At 47.5% G+C, this 25,342-nt stretch overlaps 1 protein-coding gene across 1 annotated transcript in view; it reads left to right on the forward strand.

Moving 5' to 3' along the window:
• SIAH3 (siah E3 ubiquitin protein ligase family member 3) overlaps nt 1-17,975 on the forward strand; it is a 63,558-nt gene extending 45,583 nt beyond the window's left edge. The window contains exon 2 of the mRNA XM_028103728.2: nt 17,307-17,975. Coding sequence (XP_027959529.1) covers nt 17,307-17,975 — 669 coding nt within the window. The remainder of the gene's footprint in view (nt 1-17,306) is intronic.
• Nucleotides 17,976-25,342: the final 7,367 nt, after the last annotated feature.

Genomic DNA, 25,342 nt, shown 5'->3' on the forward strand with positions numbered 1-25,342 from the left:
ACACGAGGCAGCAAATATTATCGACTGGGCAGCTGGCTGACCTTACCTATATTCGGGATCACCTGAAACACTAGATATGAAAACGCTTTTTTTAAATGCTAGTGATGGTTCAAGGTAATAGTTCTTGACTGGAAAGACGGCAGAAGAATGAATAATGTAACATGTTATTAAATATCTGTGGAGCCCCTACTGTGTGCAAGGCTCTATACCCACACACGTGACAATGATGACAGTTTGTCATAATTTTTCGTCATCCATATTAGAAGGCATTCAACAGAGCCTTTGTGTCATGGTCATAGATCCAGGATATGGGATGGACCAAAAATGTTGTGAAACCCTCCGCCATCCCTCCTGCCCGCCAGCCCCCAGTCTTGTTTTCAAAGCTCTCAGTAATCAAGGTGCCCTGTTCCTGCCCAGCCTTAGTTCTCGGTCCTCTGCTGAGGCCTCACCAGTCAGTGAAGACCAGCTCCTGTCCATGCTTGAGCCATTCTCCTTCCTCTAGGAGTGCTCTCCCCTCATCCTTCCACCACCCAGTCCTCATCTATTGTTTCTGGCCCATTTCTAGAGTCTCCCCCTGCACAAGTCTTTTCCTACAACTGAAGCCATCTGATACTGAAGAGAGCACAGCCCGCTTCACTCCATGAACTTTTACACTGCAGAAACATAAGGCTTCACATATGGCAGGTGCTGGTGAGCTCCCTGATGGCCAAAACAGCAATGTCAGTGGCCATGTCCCCTCAGTGCGTCACACAGCATCCAGTATATTCTAATTGCTCTACGGATACATGCTAATTGTTAGAGACCCCGGGAGAAAATGGGGTCTCTACAATCAAAAGTGGACACAGGCAGAATCTGCCCTTCTCACGGGATAGAGGGATAGTCATGGGGGAGGGGCCCCTCCCCCTGCCTGCCATGAACATGGTGCCAGGAGAGGTCACCCACAAAGACGATGTTCTATGTCATTACCAATTCAGTCCCCAGGGAAACCCTCGCCAGGGCCTTTAATTTCTTGTGTTAAAACAACAAACGAGGTGACCTCAGCACAATCTCTAATAGGTAGCATGGGTCAACAATTATTCATTTGTACTAGTGCTTTTCGCATGACGGGCTGAGATGAAAATTTGTCCTCTTCCTGGCAAGAGCTATAAATTAGTTTTATGCTACTGTTAAACCCAGAGGCAAAAAAAAGGAAGGGATTCGAAGTGGGGGAGGGGCAGCAAACAAGGCCTGACCACTTCCAGTGACAAAGCTACTTCTTGGACTGTGTAGACAAGTGGGAGGGGACAGCCGAAGACGATGAAACTGGGCCAGTAAAAAACACTGATGCAGAGTCTCTGACACGAGACAATGAACTCTTCAAGGATCTGAACTGAGTCTTATTTTTCTTTTTATGCCAACATCTGGCAGGTTTGCTGAATGAACAAACTAGTAAATGACGGGATGTATGTAACCATTGTGTCTCTCTTAGCCAGATCTGAAGGAAACCAATTATGCCACATCCCTATGAGTTCGTGAGTTCTCCAGGGCCAAATGGAGCCAATGAAAATGCCGGTGTTAATCAACCTTTTTGAACATGTATTGTTCCATAAGATATTAAGTGGAAAAAAACAGCTTATAAGAATTTGCATACAGTGTTTAGGTATTTATGTTTAAAAGGCCTTGAAAAAAGTACACACCAAAATGTTAATAGTGGCATTTGTCAGGACGGTGGCATTCTGAGTTTTCTATTCTTTTCTTCATACTATGCAGAATTTTCTAAAATTTGTGTGATGAGAATACATTCCCTTCTAATCGGAAAAAAAGTTTTGTGTTTTTTTTTTTTTTTAATCTATCATCCTCCCTTAGTTATCCGCTAGAAAAAGAGAACAGTGGTGTAGATCATCTAGAAGATGGGAAAAATCACCCATGCTTGACTTTGGAATCTGTTACATACATTTTTTTCCCCAGAAGATTTATCTTCCTAATTATGCTTTGCTCTTTACTTAATATTAGGATTAGTTCTAAGTCCCTGAGCTCCCTTGCCAACTAATGAGCTGAACTACATGGCAGGAAAAGTCAGCTTGGAATGAAATGAAATATGAGCTGCAGATAATCCACAGGCATCTGAGGGAGCTTTGGCTGCACACACAGAGAGACGGGTAGGAGGCTCTGGGAGGCTCAGTTCCCATGCTCGAAAGCCAGACTCCTGAGGCTCAAAACCCAGTTCCACTACTACGAACCCCAAGGTCTTAGGAAAGCCCCTTATCCTTTTTGTGCTCTGGTTTCTTGTTTCTTCATTTGCAAACTGTTAGTGGTGATGGTCCCCACCTCCCGGAGCCCAGAGGAGGATTAAATGAAACGATGCGTGTAATGTGTTTAACACAGGCCCTCAGCAGTTGTCAGCCAGGACAACCGTGTGTTGGGGGCACACCCTGCCATGATTTGCATCCATATCATACCTCCTTCCAAATGGATTTCACTGTTTATAACACATTTTAACATATTCCTCATATCCTCAAAGAGGGGAGGCAGGTTTCGTCGTTCTCATTTACAGTTATAAAAACGAAGGCCTGGAAAAGTGAAAAGAGTGCTCTTGGTTTTGTAAGGAGTGGAAGGACTGAGACCACATCTCAGTTCTCCATGAGCCGCTTTGCCATGAGCCCCTGCCCTGACACCATCACCCATAATCTACGCCTCCGCTCCCTTTCTTAGCCAACACCAGATGCAGGTTTCATCCTGAGGCCTATTCTTCAAGACTTGGGAAGATGAGCCAGGCAATTACTGTTAAGTGCTTGGCCAAGATCAAATGCCATGCAAATGCCAAAGTCTGGTAATGGGGAGAAATTGAAGAGACTTCGGTTCTTTTTGGCTCCTGGTCATGAGGCTGGTAAACGTTAGCAGGGCTAGGATTGAGGACTTGTCATTTCTGTGTTTTATGGAGGAAGGCTTTAGTGCCATTAGCAATTTGTCTTCCTTCAGAAACATCCTCCAATATTGGATTCATGAAAGAATTTTTTGGCAGCGGTAGAACAGGGGAGAGCATGGGGAGGAAGATAAAGTCCTTCCAAACCCCCCTTCCTTTACAGGTAATTCACACAGAAATCAATCCCTTTCCAGACCCTTAAAGTGCATCCTAGCTCCTTTGTCACCCGCCGTCCAAGGCTTCCTTCTTTTCCTCCTACCTTCCCTCTCCTCCCACTGGGTTCAGCATGAAGAGAAGAGAAAGTGAAAAAGGACAAGGCAACTTGCACGCAACCCTCTGCAGGAAACTGGGCAGGATGCCGCCCTGACCATTCTCCTACACACCCCTTCCTGACCTCTGACCGCCTCTGCCATACTCACCAGAAAACCCCACTTTGTGACAATTGGGACCACGTTTGCTTCATTCACCAGTTTATTCCCAGCATCTAGTAACTGCTCAACATATATTTGTTAAATGAATGAATGAGTGGGTGAATGAATGAATGAATTCACTATGTAACAGCAGAACAGTGTGGAAATCACTGGATGCTGCTGAAGAGAGTGATGTTTGTTTATGTATTACTACTGAAAACGAAGAGGAGGGGGTGCCTGAGTGGCTCAGTTGGTTGAGTATCTAATTCTTGGTTTTGGCTCAGGTCATGATCTTGGGGTCCTGGGCTCGAGCCCCACATTGGGCTCTGTGCTCGGCAAGGAGTCTGCCCGCCCCCCCTCCCCAGGCCCAGATGCATACCCAGGCTCACTCTCTCTCTCTCTCCCCCTGAAATAAATAAATAAATCTTTTTAAAAAAAAATGAGGAGGAGGAAGCTGCTTCTAATAGAACTTCTGAACATGAAAACCCAATTAAACTAAATAGTAGGAAATTGCCGTCATAAAAATGAAGAATTTATTAATTAAAGCTAGGCTCTCTGAAAGAATGCATTTAAATACTTTGAAAAGAAAGAAGATAAACCATCCTGCCATTTTGTGCTTAAAAAATTCCCTCAGAGTTATGCTTCCTTCCTGCCCCTCCTGTGAAGTCAGTCTGTGTTCCAAGCTCCCTCTGGCCATGGGGGCTCTGAGAACTGACAAATTACCGGGTGTCTTGTGGAATCAGGCAGCCCTTAATGCCTATGTTACAAAGGTATTTTGGAACCTGCAAGGACTGGAGGATGTTGAAGAATCAGAAAGTGAAGAGGAATGTCTGAGATCTCTGAGAATCCTCTATCGGATTCCAAAAGGGCTGCCCGGCAGGCTCTAAGTGGGTGGGGACGAGCCGGTCTAGCTCCTCCTCCAAGTGCAGTCTGTGACCCAGCGGCTCTGATCCGCAAGCAGTCTGGTGAGGGATGCAGAGCCTCAGCCCCAACCCAGACCCGCTGACTCAGAGTCTGCACTTGCCCCAGATGCCCAGGGGACTCGTGTGCACACTTCAGTGTTTGAGGCGCACCAGGCTAGCCCACTGTCTGCCGTCTGCCGAGCAGTAAGAAGAGTTTTGCTGCTTGTCATACTACAAGGGACGTTATGGGATTTATACAAGTGCAAGGGACAAAATCAGGTGCTTTGGATCATTCAGAGTTTTACCTGTGCCTTTCCTCCTAAACATTCCCCAGAGCATGGGAAAAAGCAGACAGATAGGAGGCAAGCCCAGCCCCTGGGGTGATCCTAGAAGTAAGCCAAGCTGCCGGCCTTGTATGCACTGCAGCGATCCTAGCCTGCAGATGGGGAACTCAATCTCCTTCCCCTTGGGCCAGTTGAAGAGCCTGGGACACCAGTAGAAAGTGGGCACCCTTCCCTGGGGAATGGGGGAGATGTGAACCAAACGGGCCCAACCTTGAAAGGTAGCCATGGTGAATTCTGGAAAGAAATGCACTTGTGGGAACAATTGCAATTGCCTTGAAGTACATTGGGCTAATTATCTTAGCGGACACTAATAAACATGTTCCTTAGAGACACACGGTGACTGTAATAACTCAAAGATGAATATTGGATGAATGAGTTATTAGGGACTGGCCGGACCGCTAACTCCCCAAGCCCAGGGGGCAGCTCTTCGCCCTTCTGCCTTCCTAAGCCTTCCCCCGAAGCCTAAGATTTTTTTATTAAATATGTACCCAGCTACTGGGAAAGCTTTAGAGTCAATAAAACACCTGCCCCCACCTCGCTTGTGGGGATTTACCTGGAGCCGTCAGCCACTTTCCATGGTGGTCCTGGTCCTCAACTGGGGCGAGGAGGGCCACACTGCAGAGAGGGAAGGAACCTTTGTTCAGCCAGGCACTCACCCCAGAGTTAGGGTTAGCCTGCTCTAACCCGCTGACACGCTCTGGTCCTAGTTTCACCCTCAGCCGTTAACCTCGTCTCAGAGAGGAGCCTGCCACCTGTAGAACCAATGGGCTAGGCTGCACCACTCCAGCCATGACCCGGAATACCCTCCCTCCACTGCCCTTCTTCCCGGTTCCAGGCCCTGCCTCCCCCTGGGAGTGTCCACCCACAGGACTCTTATGCACCCGGGGCCTGTCCCTGCTGTGACTCTCCTCCCCAACCTCCAGTCCCCTAGGTGTTAACATCATAGGCAACCAGATCAATCCATGGGTCAAATGAGCGCATGGAAAAATGAGAGAAAAGCCTTTCTAGGGTTCTTCCTTAAGCTTTATACAAGGTGCCCATTTAATGGTGACCTAGAGACAATGGCCGAACGCACACTCCCCCATCTTTCCTTTGTTTGCTCACATAGAGCATGCAGAATACACATAGCATAGCAATAGCTCAACAGACTTAGACGTGTGTGTGTGTCCGTATAACCACCACCTAGATCAAGAGTTAAAATATGTCCAGCCCCACCAAAGGCTCCCTCACGTCCATTCCCAGTCAATATGCCCCCACACAGAGATAACCACTGTTCAAGCCTCTGTCACTGTAGCTCAGTTTCGCATGTTTTTGAACTTCATAGAAATAGAATTATTAAGTATGTACTCGTCTGTGTCTAGCTTTTCTTTATGCAACATATTTTTGAAATTTATCCCCGTTGCTGTGTGTAGCAGGAGTCCATTCTCTTGTTACAGCTGTGTAGCACTGCATGGTGTGAATTTACCACAATGTATCCATTTAAAGGACGTTTAGATGGTTTTTAGATTTGGGCTATTAGGAATTGATCCTTCTATAAATATTCATGTGTATGTTTTCTCATCACATAATGCTCATTTCTGTCAGGTGTTGAATATAACCATAAATGGCCTGAGATTCTATTCTGCTTGTAGGCTCTCAAAGTAGCCTGCCCCAGGTTCATAGATGCTGGTGGAAGACATGAGACTCTTGGGTCAGAGATGAAGGGAAGTTTCTTAGCCACAGCAGTAGCAACCGCTAAGGTATTTGCACTTTGGCACCAGTTCCTTGAAACCCAATTCGCACAGGTACTGCAGAGTGGATGGACGACGTCTGCACATACAGTAAGTGGCATTACAAAAGCTTAGGGAACCCAAATCTCTTCTAATGTATAGTAAGCATGCCTGCCCTTAACTCCAAAGGAAGATACGGTGTCTATGTCCCAAGGCTATAAACAAACTTGTCCTTTGCTCCAGAGAAACACTATCTCTCTATTCAAGGCTGTTCACTACAAAAGCATCCTTGAAAACATGGTCTGGAATAAAGGACATTCAGTGTCATGCTTGCAAGACATGCAAAACTGCAAGAAATCAATGAAGAATTGCTTCCCAACAACTGTATGCCCACGAGTGGAATTACTGAGTCAAAGGGGCTGGTGTAGATTTAGCATTAATAGATACCTGCCAAAAAAAAAAAAAACCAAAGCGATTGTATCAATTTGAACTCCCATTAGCAGCGTATGAGAGTTTCAATTGCTCCGTATCCTTACCAACACTTGGTATTGTTGATCTCTTTCATTTAAGCCATCCTCTCATAGGGCCATACCTCTGTTTTTGTTTTTTTGTTGTTGTTGTTTGTTTGTTTTTTTAGGGACTCTTCCACAAAGCAGGGCTGCTTACATGTTATTTATAATGATGGTTCGAATCATCATGAATACCGCTGCCATGGGCAGTGTAGATCAGAGGCTCTGGGGAAGCAGAACGACACACAGGGCCAACTTCTCTCAGGGAACATGCTTTAAAAGTATAGAAAGGACAAGGTAGTTCCTAAGCAGGGCAAACGGTCTTAAGGGAAGGCCCTACCTATGCAATCCTCTTCAGGCCCGCCACCATGTCTGAGGGACCTCAAAGAGGAAAGGCGGAGGGGATGTGCAGGTGGGGGAGGTGGGAGGACCAACGACCAGACCAGCTCAGAAGATTGCCTAAACTTTCTAGCAGCACTGCACTGGCCAAAATGCTGGTAAATGATGCTGACAATGAAGATGATGATGAAGGTGACAGTAATCACTTACTGAGTACCAACTATGTTTCGAGCACTAAGCTGGGTTCTTTACCTATATTAAACTACTCTGTACATTGCAACCAGCCTCCACTGGCCAGTGATGAGATGGAAATGGTCAGTAAAAGCCTTCTGCTAGCGAAAACATTGGTCTTGGGTAAGAATTGTCAGGGAGATTTAAGGGAGATTTGGAAGGTGTTCTTTGATGTTTTTACAATTTCATCTAATTCCAATATGAGCCTAGAAATTATACGGGGTGAATTGCCTTGGCCTACATCTCAATCAACTAGGTGGTCGACAATAAAGATAGTAGTAGTGAACACGACAATCCTGGTAATAATATCTTCTTACTCTGGGCTAGGTACAACACAACATGCTTTGTATCTCATTCAGTCCTTGCTTCAACCCTATGACATAGTATAATTCCCATCTTATAAAGAAACTGAAGCTTAGAGAGGTTAACTAATGAATCCACAATCTCACGGTTTTTAGTAGCAAAGCCAGGATTCATTTCCAAGTTTGTCTGACTTCAAGTATGTTTTCCTTCTACTCTGTAGCACCATCTATCCAACTACTCTTCATCAAATGACACACTTCCTATTTTAAAGACAAGCTTATAGGAAGACCTAATTTGCTAACGATGATTATGTGGGAGTTTAGCCTGCTGTTGAAAGATGGTCTTTGTGTGAAATGACCCGGTCCTCTGCTCTGGATTTGGGCCTTTCTGGTATGAGCACATGGATGTGAGTTGATAACCATTCTGGATGGACTAGAGGTCACATCCATGCCTATGTGTAGACATAGTGTTTCCTGACAGTGAAGCCATTCCCAGTCCTAATCATCCAAGAAAGAGGCAAGTCCTCAGGTAGGAAACCGGGATCCTAACGGGGGGGGGGGGGGTCCGAGGCCGGCAGAGAACCCCTGCTTCTCTCACAGCCTGGCCATTATGGGCCTAGAAGACTTTGAGGAGTACAATGTGCAGGCAGGAATTCATCAATGATGGAAAATTTGGAGACTGGGAGCCAGAAGGGACAGAATGGAAAGTCCTAGAAGACAGGCCTAATATTATATACAGTAAGCGAGGCCTGACCCTAAGCACGGGTCCACTTTGAAAGTCTAGTCAGAGTGAGCTCAAGAATGCTTCTGATACATTTGACTCTGAATCTGCAAATAAAGAGTTCAAAGATACACCTGGGATCAGGGACACACATGAATGAACACCTCTCTGCATTGCCTCCCCAGGTCGCTACAGATACCGGAAATTCCACGGTATCAGCAGTCACAGGCTGGGTACCAAAGGCTACTCTGTGGGTAAGGGTGAAGGTGAAGGTACAGAGCTCTGGCAGAGAGGGCTGAATTTGCCGAGTTCCTGTCATGATGTCTTAAACAAACACCAGGGATGGCATATGGCCTTGGAGCAGCCTGGCCGTCAGAATGTCTCAGCTCACCCAGGACACACCTCTGCCCCCTCACAGCTTCTGAAGTTTGCATTTGCATATGTAGTCATTTTCAGCCACCCACGCACTCGTGCCAGGTGATGGCGTGGACTCCCACCACCCCTTGAGCAGCCCTGTCGCCCACAGCCTGCGCTTGTCCAGACTGGTTGGGGCAGTGCTCCCAGCATGCTAGGCACACCCCCCTCACATCACTCCCTCAGTCCTAGAGTCATCCTATGGAGATGCTCACAGTAATGGGGCTCCAATTCATTTATTTTTCACCTTTAATCTGCTCACACGAGCACCAGGTTTCACTCGCCAATTGCAGATATAAAAATCTGACTACACAAAAAGCTGCTTTTAAGAAAAAGTCTTTCATCTACAAGACTCATAACACTCATTAGCAGGCTCAAAATCTCGCAGATGAAAGGCAGAGCCCAAGAATCAATGAAGACCAGAGCAGCACTCCTCTGACTCCCTGGTTTGACTGCAGGCCCACCCCTAACATTTGCAGGGCTCAAGGCAAAAGTGCAAATGGAGGTCCACATACTTACAAGTCCAGATACTTACAAATAAAAATCAAGGTAAAACACTCTTCAAATATGTTCTACACTCCCACTCTAATAATTATGCCCTCATAGTGATCTTCGTGGCCACAGCCCCCAGCCAATGACCTGTCTCACTCTCTTCCTAATTAGGCTTAATCCTAGGTCTCAGGCAAAGGCAAGTGAAGCCCCACTAGCCACACATCCAAGGTCTGTGTATATCCCCCCAAAATAGTCACCCGTCGGCCACATCTCATGTCTAATGGTCCACCTTCTGCATGTTGGATCCCAGGAATAGCTTAGCTGCAGGAAGCTGACCTAGAGCCACTGGGTAGAGAATTCCAGGATCCCAGTTATCTGGAGCATGGGCTACAAGGTCCAGTTCAGGGGCTCTGGGTAGACACAACCCATTCGTGCCTCATCTCATGAGGAGAGGTACAGCTGGAAGAAGGCCAATAAGCTTCGGTTGGACGGAAGTTACTTCCTGATGACTACAAGCAGAAAATAACTAATAAGGAAGTATGGGTGCATTCAGCCTCTTGTTAGGCCAGCGGTCCCGCTGAGGTATAGGGAGGGAAAGTGGGTGTAGACCAGTCGAGCAGGTGGGCAGATTTCCTGGGTTGATCCAGCAGGCTGTCTCTCCCAAAACTTGTAAAAAGCTATCTGCTATTGATAAAAGGAAGGCCTGAGGCTTAGAGTAGTCTCCATAAAGAGTAAAAGCAAATAATCATACCTCTCTGACATGGAAAGTATGTTCTTCAAATCTTTCATTTTACTTCCTGTGATGGCAGCTGAGCACACCTCATTGCCTTCCTCCCGGTCAGAACCCAGCACATACTCTATGTCCCATCGCTGTCGGGTTCTGGGCAAGGGGCTGCCAGGAGACCTTCCTGATAGGCCCATAGCTGGGGACTCACACGAACACACACACCCACACACATCCCGCATATTTCTATAAGAGCGGAGAATAGAGGGTAGAGGACAGAGCCTCCAACTGAAAACAAAGAGCTTTCCTACGCATATGGTCCAGAACAGGGTTCCATTTATAAATCACGCATGCATGCATTCACTTGAGCAAGAAAAATTTATTGAGAGTCTACCAGATGCCACACATGGCAAAGTGCTGGATTTGCCCATCGCTGGACTGGGCACGGGGGAAACCAAAAAGAGCCCCTTGCCCACAATGACTTCCAACAGAGTTGAGGAGAGAAGGCCTTGAGCTAGTGATTTTCAGCGTGAGCTGCAATTAAGTAGGGGATTCTATGGGCAGATCTTCACTGCTGCTTGAATTCACTGGGCAGGGAGAACGCTGGCATCCATCTTACAGAGGCTGCTCGGTCTCGAACAGACAGCACCAGCTGGGACTGTGGCTGACCCACCTACAGGATGTAAAGGACAAGAACAAGCACGAGCCTCATACCTGAAGCTGTCGCTGAGACACCGATGAGCATGATAAATACGTAGCAAGCATCTGTCGCACGCCAGGCACTGGGTTAGCAGTGAGGACATGTGAACAGGAAGTCCCCAGCCCGAAGGCTCTCAAAAGGCATGGAACCTATTCAGACATAAATCACCCAACCCTGGGCAGCCAAGGGCCTGGATCTAGGAACTAAAGAAGGTCCCTGGGAGCTCAACGACTGAGTCATGTTTTTTGTGTTCAAAATGTCACCCACATAGTCCTTCCCAGCCCCTCCCAGAGTGAGACCGTAATGTATTTATACAATGACCAGGTTGGTCAAGAGGCTCTGGAAGCCTTAGCACTGGTATCTGTGTAGATACCTGTATGGACCCCTCTCATTGTGCTTTGCCCTCGGACCTTGGTTTTAAACAGTTTTGTTCACCAAAATTTTCACATTCCTCTTTTCTAACTGGTGAACGGCATACATATCCCAAGACCCAAGGCTTTTGTGCGCTTGATAACCGGTATCTCCTCACTCGATTTAAACATAATGTTGGTCATCAGTCAAGAAACTGGGTACGCAGCAGTATAACAGAGGCAAGTAATCAGAATCTCTTCGAGACAGTCCTCGACTCAGCAGCCAGATACAGGAATATTTAGGGAATAAGCTTCCAGGCCCATCCCTAAAGTGAAGAATCTCTCTGAAGCATTTAAACCAATCAGCATGGCTTGAAAACCACAAATTTCATCAAGGCAAGTCCATTTCTAGCATTTATTATTCTGATTAACTCACTACTAATTTCGTCAATGAAAACCTCTGCGACATGTTAATTAGCAGCATCTGGTGTGGATCAGAAATATGGATACTAATTGAGGCAGTTGGAGTCGTTATCTCTGGAGTGTGGCCTTCCTGATAAAATGTTGGATGATCCCCTCAAAGTGTGAATTCCTCATTAGGGAGCTGACAGCCCCTAGAGTATAGGTTCAAAAGGTATACATTCATATCACATTCCCTCCTCTAAAAGTATTTTAGAGAAAATTATAGACATTATCCTGCTGTCCATAGGAAGATCCCATCCACTTGTGGACCAAGTATAACTAAGTCTGGAGCATGAGACACATTTGCTAAGGAAGATGTCCTATCCCGGGTGACACAAGCCCCACCGTTGTTTTCTATCTCAGCTGAACTTATTTTGTTAACTGTTTGGAAGGCATTCCGGAGTCCTCCCAGGTTTTGTGTGCACGTGTACAGTCATTCCAGGTTTTGAGGAAAAGAGGTGAAGAGCCAGGGCATCCCAGGAAAATGGAATAGGCGACACTCAGCCTTTGGCCTTGACCATCCTTCCCGGAAACCGTGAAAAACTTTAAGCATTACAGAGTGGGACCTAGGAGTAGTTATAATTATTCCTTCTTCTTAGCAGACCTGATTCCTGACTTGGTTCAGGCCTTGATCTGATCCCCAAACTCTGATACCTGCCCTGAAGTGTTACCCCCTCCCCCATCTGCTCTTCCTGTGCGTGAAATGCGCCTCTAGGGATAGTGTCACTGCCTTTGCCCCTTCAAGCACTGGAAACCCCGGTTAAGTCATTCTCACAAATGAGGGCACAAGCAATCTCAGAGCAAACTCAGAGCAAACACCTGTCATTTGAAACTGTGTACAAACCCTCCTCCCACTGAAATGCAATAGCAGGGCTTGCTGATCACAGAGAGAGGATGCTGGAGAAAGGGCCACGTGATTTTCCAGGGACAGGTTTCCTCTTTGGAGGCCAGGATTTGGAGGGATAGCCATTACCAACCATGGAAGTGTGGCTGATCAAATTAAGGAAGGCGGTTTTTTAAATTCAATTACACCCTCAGTGGAAATGGTCTCACTAATGCTTGGGGAAAGAATTATACCCAGTCCATAAAGCCCAACACTTCTAAACCCAATTTTGCACATTATTCTAAAGGTTAATTCAAGATCTCTCTTCCAAATGGGAAGTTAAATACAGCCAATGGGAGGAAGGCATCCGCTGCCTGACTGAGGAGTTTATCAGTCTGTAAGAGTTCATTAGTTTTAATTAGTGTAATCACTAATGTTGCATTAACAGTTTAGTGAAGGCAAGTAATTACTCACACATCCACTGTATTAGATGGGAAGATTAGAATTCATTTTCCAAAACGATTAGCATTTTGCCAATTAAAAGAATTCTTTTCTCCCTGCCAGAAGCCCTGTGACCTCACTCACCCAAAGATTGTTTCAAAGAAACATATTTTACATCAGAAAATGGAGCAGGACGAAGTGAAGAATTAAGGCGGTGTTTATTCTTAGAGCCTTCTTGGGGCACAGCAAGGGCACGGGCTCGCTGAGTTTATAATATCATGCTTTATTTGCATGGTCATTCACTTCAGTCACTTTGGATGATGCTCTTCCCCACCCCCGCCACCAGCTTTGTCTCTCCGCAGCAATTAAAAAATGAAAATAGGCTCGTGGAAGATGAGGCCAAAAGGAAGTAACAGAGAGTCCACATGGAATGGCCATTGCTAAGGTCCTCTGGTTGGACAAGCGTGGGGACTTGCCACTGGCCCCATCCTGGGCCCACAGGAGCGCTCTAAGGCATGAAGCTGTGTTTCTTGGGCCCCCTAATGCCTTCCCCTGAGCACTGGCGCCATCTTGGTGCCTCCAACAGCTCTCCAGGACTATGGCCACCTCTGCTCCATCTTTACCAGCCTCCATCTACCCAACCACACGGGACTTGTCATCTCTGCTATTTGCCCCATCAGCAAACCTTTGACCTCTTTTGTTAGAGCATCCATTCTTCACACCTTGCCCAGTGTAAATGTCGCTTCACCCTGACTAGAACAGCTACCTCCCCTACTTTGCCCTAGCGCCTCCCCCCCACGTCCTGAAGTTTTGCATTCTATATTATACAAACTCATAGTGAGCTACTGAGGCAGGAACTTGGGTCTTACTCTGTTGGGGATTCTCAGCCCCTTGCACATATTAGGGGCTGCATACATTTTCATCAAATGGCTAAATGAATTGTAGGCATGCATCTATCTCCCCCCTCTATCAGCCTAGTCAAATTTCAGCCCAGGAGGCCCGGCCTGGCCAGATCAGCAAATATCACAGAGGAGGGAACTGAGACATCTGCGTACAGGTGGGCATTCCCTCTGTACCCGTGCATCTCACCCAGCACCATTTTCAAAGGGAGCAGGTCCTTGTTGAGTGCAACTCTGGGCTCCCTTCTGGCGGGTCTCTGATTGGGTTTGGCCAATGGCTGGCAGGAGTTTGGAGGGAGGGAAGAAAGGGAGGCGAAGGTATTTCTTCCCCACCCTGTCCTATTCTGATTTCATGTGTCTGATATTAGCTGAACAGAGCAGGATGCAGGAAATGGAAAATGGATCTGGAGAAGGGCTTGTGGAGGATAATGAGCTCAGAGACCCATTTCTGAGATGGGAATTTCTGGATGGTCTGTTGTCATGGGTCGGTGTTGTGACAGGAGACCCCAGGGCAAGCGTGATGCTGGGGTCTCTAAGCCCTGATGTCGGCCTGTGCTCAGCCCAGGGTGCTCTGCAAACACAAAGATCAGCGGACCAGGACAGATAGAGGCAGGCACGGACTGAGGCAGAAGGCCACCAGAGTGACCCCCCCCAAACCACATCTAAATGGAAATGCCATCTTGATGTAATACTTGATGTTGTTATTAAAGGTGTCTTACAGGCAGTATTTCATTTGATCCCCAAACAACCCTTGAAGAGAAATATTTTGATAGGGAAACTGACCTAATCAGGCCTGCAGAACAAGTAAACAGTGAAAAAGACCGAAGTCTGCTGACTTCCAGTCTGTGATCTATGTCACCTTTGACTGATCTGGGCTCTATTCCCAACTGCTCCCCTTACGAGGCCTGTGACTTTGGGCAAGTGACTCAACCTCTCTGTGTTGCTTCATCTGTAAGACAAACGTAGTATGTTTCTCTAGTGATTTTTGTAAAGACAAAGTGAGAGAGAGGAGCTTCTCAGAGGCTGGGAGAGGGAACAGTACTTGGGCCTTTCCATGAGAGGCCGAGACCAGGCCGCCTTGAGCTTAGCTGCCAGGCCTAAGGCTGCTAGAAGGACCTTGGGGAGTGGGGGAGGGGGGGTTGGCCTCTGGCTGACAGAGTGTGTCAGCCCTGGACTTTTGTACAACCCCAAGGGGTGGAAGGAACTCCTGCTCGCCCACTGACTAAATCGTACATGCCACCAGCAGGCAGGTAGGAACTAAGCCAGATTTAATGTCATTTTTTTTAAAGGGGAATTGATCTTTTCTGTGAAAAATTAAATGAAATAATTACATAAAAAAACACCAACTTTTTTGTTGCCTAATTCTTAGTAGAGGCTATATACTAGTTAGTTCCCTTCCTATATTTAACACTAAAGGGTAAGTCAGACTCATCACTAGCAGGATTCTGGAACACAGCCTAGTTCTTCATGGGCCTGGTAGGTGTGCAGGATGGGTGACAGCAGGCTGCCCGTTCGCTTCCGTCCAGGAACAGGGCCAGAACTACTGAAAGGGCCCCTGGAGCTCCCAGTCCAGGTCTGCTGCATCCCCGGGGCAGACCAGGGAAACCGGCAGCTGGAGCTGACCACTCCGGGAGCAGAGCTAGTTTGACCCCCACCTGCCTCCAGGTCACCTTGGCCACACGGTGACCATCCCGGCACACCGTGTGGGTATGTGTCTGCGGTGGATGGGGGTGCCCCGGATGCCCTAAAGAGAGGGAAGCTAGCCTGGCCCCCACCATTAGCCCTCCTCAGAGCCCAGGCAGCTAGAAACTCTGGCAGCCGCCGTGGCCAGAGAGCAAGGCAGACCTTCGCCCTCACCCTCTGCACGCTGGGGAGGGAAGGAAACGAGGGGAGGAGGCAAGGGCCCAAAGGCACCTGTCATCCTCCTGAAAGGGCTTGGAGAGCTAGGGCAGAAGGGACCCGGTGCTGGAGGCAAGGATAACTGAAGGGAGGGGAAGGGGGAGCAGAGCCTCTGTGTGCAGAGTCAGGAGGTGTGCAAACGGACCCCAGTCTTTCGCTTACAAGCCTTGTGACCTTGGGACCGTTACTACGGGAGCCTGTTTCTTCAACTGAAATATATGAATCATAGTCCTCATGTCACAGGGAGGACCCTTGCGAAAATCACAGTTAATGATATGCACGCTAATGTCTGTGCCCCCCACAGCCAGAAACGCAGTTTATTTTGCTCACAGCTGTACCCCTAGCACCCTCTGGTCTGGCCATAGAAAATATTCAATAAATGTCTACTGATACCTGATCAGAAGGGGCCATCACAGCTCCTGGTGGTTTTGAGGGTATTTGTGGACACACCGCCACGAGGAGCAGAAGGTCGGGAGAGTCTGAGGGTGGAGGGCGCCTCGTGTTGAGCCCCGGGGAAGCTGCCCTGCAGCAGTGAGCCTGGAACAGGACAGAAATGTGGCTGGTGAGGTAGAGCCCCAGGAATCAGAGTGAGGCCCCCTCCCTGGGAACGGTGGCCCAACTGCACCTAATCAGCTCTGCAGCCCACCTTAGGACCCAGGACAAGGGCACCCAAGACAGCACAACGGCTGGCCCCACCGGAAGGACAGACGGGCACTTACTGAAACTTTGTTCTAAAAATAATAGCAATGATAAGAAAGGGAGGCAGAAATTCCACTGACCTCCAATGCCTGCACAAAAATATTAATGGTACCAAAAAAGAAAAAAAACTTTTTGTCCTTTATGACTAGTGACCATCATAATGCATGTTGAGGGGGAAATTGCCTATTTGTTTCAGTACCTTATTAAAGAATCAGCAAGACATAAATATTGTATTTTCTTGGACTGATTTTAAGAATCTCAACCACCCAAGGCATCTACTTCAATTTTGGGGCTTTTTTGCTTTGGAAATTTGAGATTTGGAAATTTGAGATTTGGAAAATCTCTTTTTTCAGGGAAGAATCTTTTGCAGGAGCTTCTATTTTTAATTGGAAAAATTCAGATTCTATACCATTCTATACCAAAATGAAATATCAGGAGACTTAACAATGTCTCAGAATCTAAATCTGGCAAAACACTCAAAACAATTAATTGTGCTTCATAAAAGTATTTGTCAAATCAGATAATCACAAGTGTTGGCAAGGATGTAGAGAAATTGGAATCCTTTTACATGGCTGATGAGAATTATAAAATGGTGCCGCCACTTTGGAAAGCAGTCTGGCAGTCCTCTCATTTTTTAAGAAATAAAGCTTTCTCTGGGTGCCTGGGTGGCTTAGTCGGTTAAGTGTCAGACTCTTGATCTCAACTCAGGTCATGATCTCGGGGTTGTGAGATTGAGCCCCAGGTTGGGCTCCACATTCAGCACGGAGTCTGCTTGAGATTCTCTCTCTCCCTCTCCCTCTCCCTCTGACCCTCCCCCTCCCCTCAAGAAAGAAAGAAAGAGAGGAAGGAAGGAAGGAAGGAAGGAAGGAAGGGAGGGAGGGAGGGAGGGAGGGAGGGAGGGAGGGAAAGAGGAAAGAGGAAAGAAAGAAAGAAAGAGAAAGCAAGCAAGCAAGCTTTCTCTACCTGCCCTGGGGAGTCTCAGCCAGGCTGAGAGACTGGCCTCAGCCATTAACCCTCTGCTCTTTCTCCCACAGTATGTGTCCAGCTGCCGCGCGGTCACTCAGAGCGCACCAGAGCAAGGCAACTTCCCCCCTCACCACCTCACCCACCACCACCGCCATCACCGCCCCCACCCGCACCTCCGCCACCACGCTCGCCCGCACCACCTCCACCACCAGGAGGCGGGGCTGCACACCGCCCAGGTGACACCCTGCATGTGCCCCCTGTTCTCCTGCCAGTGGGAAGGCCACCTGGAGGTGGTAGTACCCCACCTGCGGCAGATGCACAGGGTCGACATCCTTCAGGGAGCAGAGATCGTCTTCCTGGCCACGGACATGCACCTCCCCGCACCAGCCGACTGGATCATCATGCACTCCTGCCTGGGCCACCACTTTCTGCTGGTGCTTAGGAAACAGGAGAGGCATGAAGGGCACCCCCAGTTCTTTGCCACCATGATGCTGATCGGGACCCCCACCCAGGCCGACTGCTTCACCTACCGCCTGGAGCTCAACAGAAACCATCGGCGTCTCAAATGGGAGGCCACGCCCCGGTCTGTTCTCGAGTGCGTGGACTCCGTGATCACCGACGGGGACTGCCTCGTCCTCAACACCTCGCTGGCCCAGCTCTTCTCCGACAACGGCAGCCTGGCCATCGGCATCGCCATCACTGCTACGGAGGTCTGCTCCTCAGAAGCTGAGATGTGAAGCCAGAGGCCACCGGACGTTGGGGCGCAGCCACCCCGCACCCAGACGCTCTGCCTGTGTCCCTGGGAATCTCCGAATGCCAGGACCCCAGGCTTCTTTTTATTCTTCTCCCTCCTTCCCTCGTTCCCTTCTTCCCGCCTTCCTTCCTTTCTTTTTTTGTCTCAGGTACTTTGTGGTATTTAGCATTTGTCCGCCATGGGCATTATAGTAGGTAAACAGCCTGTGATTCAAGATCTTGGTGTGATGCTTGTCCTGATTTTGTCGGTATAGCTTTATAGAGCATTTGTAATCTGATTCGGTCCGAATGGTGATTTCCTGCACCCCCAGTGCCCTTTTCCACTGCTTCCCACATGGGCAAAAGGCACCGAGACCATGAAGCGGACTGTTGGGGTTGAAAGGAGATTTAGTGTCCAAATCATTTCTTCCTTCTCTCTTCAGTCTATTTCAGACCGAGCGAACTCTGAAATGTGTGAGGACAGCAGGTTGGGGAAGGGGACCTGGCCAGCTCAGAGTCATGTTTCAGACCAACCAGACACAACTCTGACACCTTCCCAGGAACTTTAGGGTCAGAGCTAAGCTGCCTGGACATGAGGAGATGGCCAGGGCGTGAGGCTGGAGGTGGCATCACATCATGAGGCTGCCAGGGTGACCTCTGTTGGCAGGCTGCTGTGGGCTTGCCATCAGCCTGGGCAGTCCCTTCCTGTTCTGGAGTCAAAGTCCTCATGTTTATGGTGCTCTCTTGAAAACCTCTTTGCCCTCTGTCAAGTAAGCAGGAGAAAAGAACAAGCAGGATGCAGGGAAGAGAAGCCACTGAGAAAAAAGATAAAATTAATCTCCCACCTCTGGGAGGGCGTTCTCTCCTCAGTTTTATTATCAAATTGTAAAATCCATCAATCCTTTCACTGGGGCGGAACTCTTTTGTGTCATGCGAAGAACCCACTTTACTCTTGATAGTCTGTAAACCAGAACCACAACTCAGCATCAAACGCAAGGAATTGGGAGGGTGTGCCCAGGACCTCTGACCTCTGGAGGTCAGAGGTGGCTCATACACCTGGGGTGGGGGCGGGGGGGGGGGGCGTCCTCTTTCTTTTTTACTTTCTAAGAGCTCCAAGGGCCCCATTCAGCACACAAACATTGTCACTGGTCGACTATTATCAGCTCCCTGTTGCAGTGTGAATGAAAAGATGACAAAAATCCATCTTGCCTCTACGTAGACTGCTTTCTCGTATTTGCTTGTCAGAACAATTCAACACCTTCTTGTAGAAGTCTCTCTTGTGTATTTGAAGAAAGTAAGCATGTTTAATCGACTTTGTCCCTTCTGTTCAAAGGTGAACACCTTTCAGCCTTCCCAGTAGACCCTCTTCTCCCTCCTGTTTGATATTTCTGTTCTTTCCTTGCCTACTCTCTGGTCGCTGAAAAGCATGGCACCCAAACCCCACCCAACGCTTGTTAGAATTGAGCAAGCCTTCCGCCACCCAAACGTCGCTCTCTGCCCCGTCCCCTCACCTCGGCCGTCTCAGCTGCCACTGGGCAGGCCTCCAAGTGAGTACTTAGTTTTAGGCAACTTGCCCTGGCTGGCCATCAGCAGTCTTTTCCCCACCAAAAATAAGTGATCCCGAAACACAATACCCTTCCCCCCCAAATTACATAATCCTCCAGCCACCTGTGCTGCCAACGCACACCCCAAACACCAGAAGGATGGGGCCGGTCAGTAGAAGATTTCATAAGGCAGCCCCCTCTAGTCACACAGCCATCTCTGAGACCGTGGGGACAATCTTTTGTTAGGTTGGAGCCCTGAGGGGGCCAATAAACATCACATCACCGACTGAGGCAAACATCAGGTCACAGTCCCAAGGAAAGGGTTGTAACCTGCTCGCTCTGTCAGAACATCCTCCCAGGGCACCAGCTCTGCCCGCGAACCACACAGCCGGGAACAAGCTGAGGCTGGTTGGCCAGCACTGGGAGAGACTGGCTCACTTGGTTCCTTCCTTTATCCCCAGGCCCTTCCCCAAAACCTCAGATCTCCTTGCCTGTAAGTTTGACACTTCGAGAAGTCGCAGTCCCTCCCCTGGTTTCTGATACTCAGCTACTCTGAAACATTTCTGTAGCATCACAGGTGCCCCAGAGAAACCAACAGACAAAACCTCAACAAGAATATAATTGCAGTCCACAGGGGCCTTAGGATTCCTGCAAACATGACCTCTGCTTCTTGTTGTGCTGTTACCTGAGCCAAAAGGGGAATAACTGCAGGTTATTACTGCACACAAGACTGTATTATGAATGGGTAGCCCCAGATAGGAACTTGTATTTTCAGTACTTAGGAATGTTTAGAATAAAGGGTAGAGATGTTTTATTTTCATCCATCAACGGTGCTCCCAAGGCCTTTCTCCCCATAGCCACATGTGAGGAATTGAAGAAAAAAGAGCAAACCAAAAACAATGAGTGGAAAAGAGAAAACAGCACCAACAGAGCCTGTTGTGGTGGGCTTTAGCGTCACAAAACGCTCCCGCATTCCCGTCTCAGGTTAATCCTTAACAGCATCTTCAATATACTAGAAATAATAGAGATTCTGAGACATGAAATGACCTTCCAAGGTCACACATCAGGTGGTTAGGGTCGTGATTAGAACCCGGCCAACTGACTACAAATTTGGTGTTCTTGAAAAAGGAAGACTGACCCCAAATATTCAGCAGTGTTCCCACCTCATCAGTGGACTATGGTCCCAGCGGTCAAACAGGTCTTTGTTCTGGGATACCTGAGGGTTCAGGGAGAGAGAGAGAGAGACAGGAGGGGATTTGCTTTTAAAGGCAGCTCAGCTTAAAGAACTGGTCAACCTGGAAGCAGGGGGTGGAGTAGGGGGCGTGGGAACTGGCTGTGGAGTCTTCCGTGTCCTTGAACTCATCACCCACCCACTCCAGGATCCTCATTCTTAGATTTCCTGGAGTCTGGAGTCTGTCCCGTGAAGAGCCCTGGGATCCCAGGACCTCATTCACACCCAGGTGCTGACTTAATGACTCAGTTTCTAAGGGGTATCTGCATTTTAGAAGTAGGCCTAGGGAGAGAGCCCCACTTACAGCAAGAAATGAGTTACTGGTACTTAAACTCCAGGCATCTGTGAGAATGATTTTTTTCAGGAGGTGTGGACCTTCCTCCCCAGGAGGCTATGCCTACATAAATAGTCGATGCTAAAATGGAGGTCAGCCCATACAAAGATTATCTTTAACAGTCTTTGCATGAACCTGCATCTGAAATAGATCCCATCACTACCCATGGCTATTTCTGACACTTTAGAAATGGGCCAGGTTAATAATAGTAACAGGACTCGTGGCTACCATTTATTGAAGGTTTACTGTGTGACACACAGTAAGTTGAATACTTTGAATATATTATTCTCATTTCATCCCCATAACAACCTTATGAAACAGGTACTATTATTGTACCAGTGAGAAATTTAAGCTGAGAGAGTTTGGACCTTGTTTAAGGTCACACAGCCAGCAAATAGTAGAGCTGGGTCTGGAACCCACATGTCTAACTCTAAGGTCCAGGCTTCTGACCAATATCAACTCGTGCTATTTCTATGAATTCATGGACCCAAGGCTCAGAAAGTCCGAATGGCATAGAGGCCTTTTAGGACTAACCGTGCCCTTTCGTTTCTCCTTTTTCCCACTCTTCTCCCAGTCCAAGACAGGCTGGTGGGCCAGAGTTGGTTTGTATACCAGTTGTTAAATGTTTTAGGAATTCTGCAAGCTAAGCACAGCCATGACTAAAAATTAAATTATATAAATGTACAATTAGTTATAATAAGAACAAAGGTAACAACTATTCAAAACTCCCCACTTCCTAATTGTTTCACTACTCTTTTATTTTCTGTGCTCTTGAGATTATTTACAACTACCATAATTGTATGGCGAACATATCACACAATGATGTGCTCCCAACTCCATATTGAGTGACGTTACATAGTTTAAAATTGGCTGTGGTGGTAGTGTTTACGTGACTGGAAATTGGCAAATGCGATAAGCCAGGGCTTTTCCCCCTTGGAGAACTAGCTGTTAAACATTTACCGAAACATCTCTTTTGCACACAGAGTCTGGAGGAGAGAGGACTTTGGAAGGAGAAGTAAAATTCTGTTGGCCACACTGACAGGGACACAGATTACGGCCAAGCTAGAACAGCAAATTATGGGGAAAACACAATCTGTTCTGTAGAAAGGAGGCTGGGGCTTCTAAGCAGCTTCAGGGGCATTCCCTGCCCTACTCCAGACCCTGCTCGATTGCTGTTAGTGCAGGAAGTTCTATCTGATGACTTTCATGGAAAAGTCATAGCTCCACGAAACCAGCTTATTGGCCATCCCAACCCAAAAAGTAAAATCAAGCTCTACAGGACTGGACAATCCTGTAACTTGTTCCTACAGGTCATCTTTCTTATCTCTACATGTAGACCAAAACCTCATCTAAAGAAATATTTTACTTTGGAAAGAAGAAAAGAAAAAGAAATATTTTACTTTGAAATTAATGATTGGAAATATCCCACATCTGAGAAGGGCACAGTGAGCAGTGGTTTCTAGCATCACATAAAATGTGTTACCACCAAAGCAGGACCCTTACACAGCACAAAGCTGAGGGACAGAAAAGGCAATGAGTCAAGGGACGTCACGTAAAGAACAGAGCCCAGCACCTTACTTTCCTACTCCAGCTACTTCATTGCAACCCAACAAAGGATCCTGTTCACAATCCATAGCCTACTCTACCTACTCTCACCAATATTCTTTCTAAATGAAGGGCATGGTTCCTGCTGGGGTAAAAGTCACAGGAAACCCCAGGCTGTGTTTGGAAGCAGGCAGAATCTCAAGGTGAACAACGAATCAGTTACTCTGATCCCAGTGGTTTCGATGTGGGAGAGGGAAGAAGTGATGCTTGCTGACGCTTCCACTTAGATCCAATTTCTGGCGGAAGGTGAAGGGACTGGACATCACAAAACTGTGCTTTGATTAAAAGTTCAACTACAAATAGCATCGAAAGTAGAGTCTCCCAGTAGATTGTTAGATTTTCTGATTATTCGTTCTGAAAATCTCCTTCAAGAACTAGGAGTTCTCCGTTGTGTTAACCTGGAGAATGGCCAGCCAAGAAAAACCTCACTGAAAAGAGATCCAAGAGGCCTGTTGTAGATAAGCATTGATTCTTTTCCCCCAAATCAGGCTATCACATGGGTTACCTACATGAGTTAGAGTTTGTCTTTTCCAGTATGGTATGAAAATACTGGAGTACTGTAAACACTCCCCTCTCTTTTTTTTTTTTAACCTTTTTTTTAGGGTATTGACGTAAGAAAGAGAAAAGAAATCCAGAATCATTTTACTTACCCTGAATTATTGATGTATATATACTTTTCTAGGCTTTCTTATGATGTTTAAGTCACCAAGAAGCAAACTTAGAATGCTCATTTACCTCTATCCTGTCTCTCATAAAGAGTGTCATTAAAGTGCATTTGATATTGTTTTCCTGAATCCTTTGGAGTTATTTTTTGTTGGTGGTGGTGGGGTTTTTTTGTTTGTTTGTTCTGTTTTGTTTTTCTCCCCACAGGCTACTGTGCAACATGCAGGAACAGAAATGAAATACTACAAGGGAAAGCAATTACCAAAAATTCACCAGCTGCCATATTTGACTTATGTTTCATTATCTTCCTCCCCTTTTCATTGTTGCCTCTATTTTAAAGTCATAATTGGATGTAAGTAAGAGAGTGCTACTAGAGGTGAATAAAAGCCCTGGCAAGTCATTTGCCCGCTAGGTGCAGCCCCGAGGGGACCAAAGCCGCCCTTACTGGATTGCAAAGAAAGAGACAGGCGTTCACTCCCCTTCCCTTCCTCCCTGTGCCCCTTATCTCGGCTCTCCCCTCCTTTAGCCTGACAACAGTGTCCCTGAAATTTACTTCTGGGCCTATCAGATCAGTTGTCAAGGGAGCCTTCATGGTTTAATTCTTTAATTTCAGGCCACTGTTAGTTACTCGCAAGATCGGGATTGAGCAAGCGTACTAATCCTATTGCCTGTCAATTCACGTTAACCTCTATCTTCTTCCCTACCTCCTTATTCCCAGAACCTGTTTCGTGCTCTCAGAAAGGCTTACAGACACGGCCTTGAATTGATCTGAGGGAATCACACACTGACCACATGGCCGGCATGAATATTCATGAGCCAGGTGACTTCTCAGGCCATGGCCTCTCTCAGGACAATTCTGCGTCCCACGCTGTTCCCAATAGCTGCCCCTTCCCTCCAAAGACCTTCAAAGCTGTACAGGAAGGTTGCTCAGTGCTAGAGTGAGACTCCACTGAAAGAAGGGAGAAGCTGACCGGCCTGAGACTCGACAGGGGAGGGAAGCCCAGCCCCAGCCCCATTCCGGGATCTGAAGTTTTCTTTCCCAGACTTTAGCGTGCTTAAGAAATATCAGGAGAACTTAATTTCTGGGTCCCAGAACCAGAGATTTTCGACTCAGAGGAGGTCCAGAGTGAGACTCGGGATTCTGATTTTTAACACCCTCTTCTCTGGGATTCTGCTAAGGGTCTGGCTGACCATTCAATTCTCAAATCCAGAGCTGAGCTCACTGGTGAGAAAACCACAGAAAACCAAGGAGCCGATAAAGACACCTGAAGAAAAGAGCTGGTCCTTCCATAAGAGCAAGGAAGGCAGGAAAAGAGGTGACGGGGAAGCGGCCAACATTTCATTCTGATGGAGAAGCAGTAACCACTTAAATGGAGACCAGAAAGGACAGAAGAAGGGAATTCAGTAGGAGTTCCCTATAACCAAGTAGTAGAGGAGACTATTCTTCCATCATTCAGGGACAGACGCAAAGGGCGGTAGGGACAGAGGCACAGGAGAAATGTCTATGCAGGCAGGATGCCAGAGCTCATCAGCCATGACCCGCGGCCGGGCCCGGCTGAGGGAGGCCAGCACAGGATGATCTCCAGTACTGAGTGTCACCCAGTGACAACCCCCGCAGCCTGGTGCCCAGGAAAGGACTGTGTAAATCTTCCCAAGAGCACAGAAGGGGCTCATCTGTAAATCCCTGCCAGGTTGGAATGATAATTCATATTTAAATCTCTGCCCCCAGCGCTGACAGAGAGTTACCTGGCAAATCCCCAGAGAGGCATGTATTTATCCTGCAAATCTCCCCAGGATGCCTGAGCAGGGTCACCATTTCAGGGCCCTCCGTGGGGAATGTGAATTATCAGGACACTTTGTGAGGCAGCTCAGAGCTAAGCTCCACTAAGCCTTGCCTAGGGGGTGAGAGAAAAGGAAATCACTGAACTGCTTTCTTCTTAGCCTGGAGGAAGACAAGATGTCCTCTGCACACCCTCCGCAAGGAGGCCAATGGGA

This window comes from Eumetopias jubatus, unplaced genomic scaffold (assembly GCF_037043125.1).
Source record: "Eumetopias jubatus isolate StellerSeaLion01/CBP00866 unplaced genomic scaffold, mEumJub1_p1.0 scaffold_3, whole genome shotgun sequence".
NCBI lineage: Eukaryota > Metazoa > Chordata > Mammalia > Carnivora > Otariidae > Eumetopias > Eumetopias jubatus.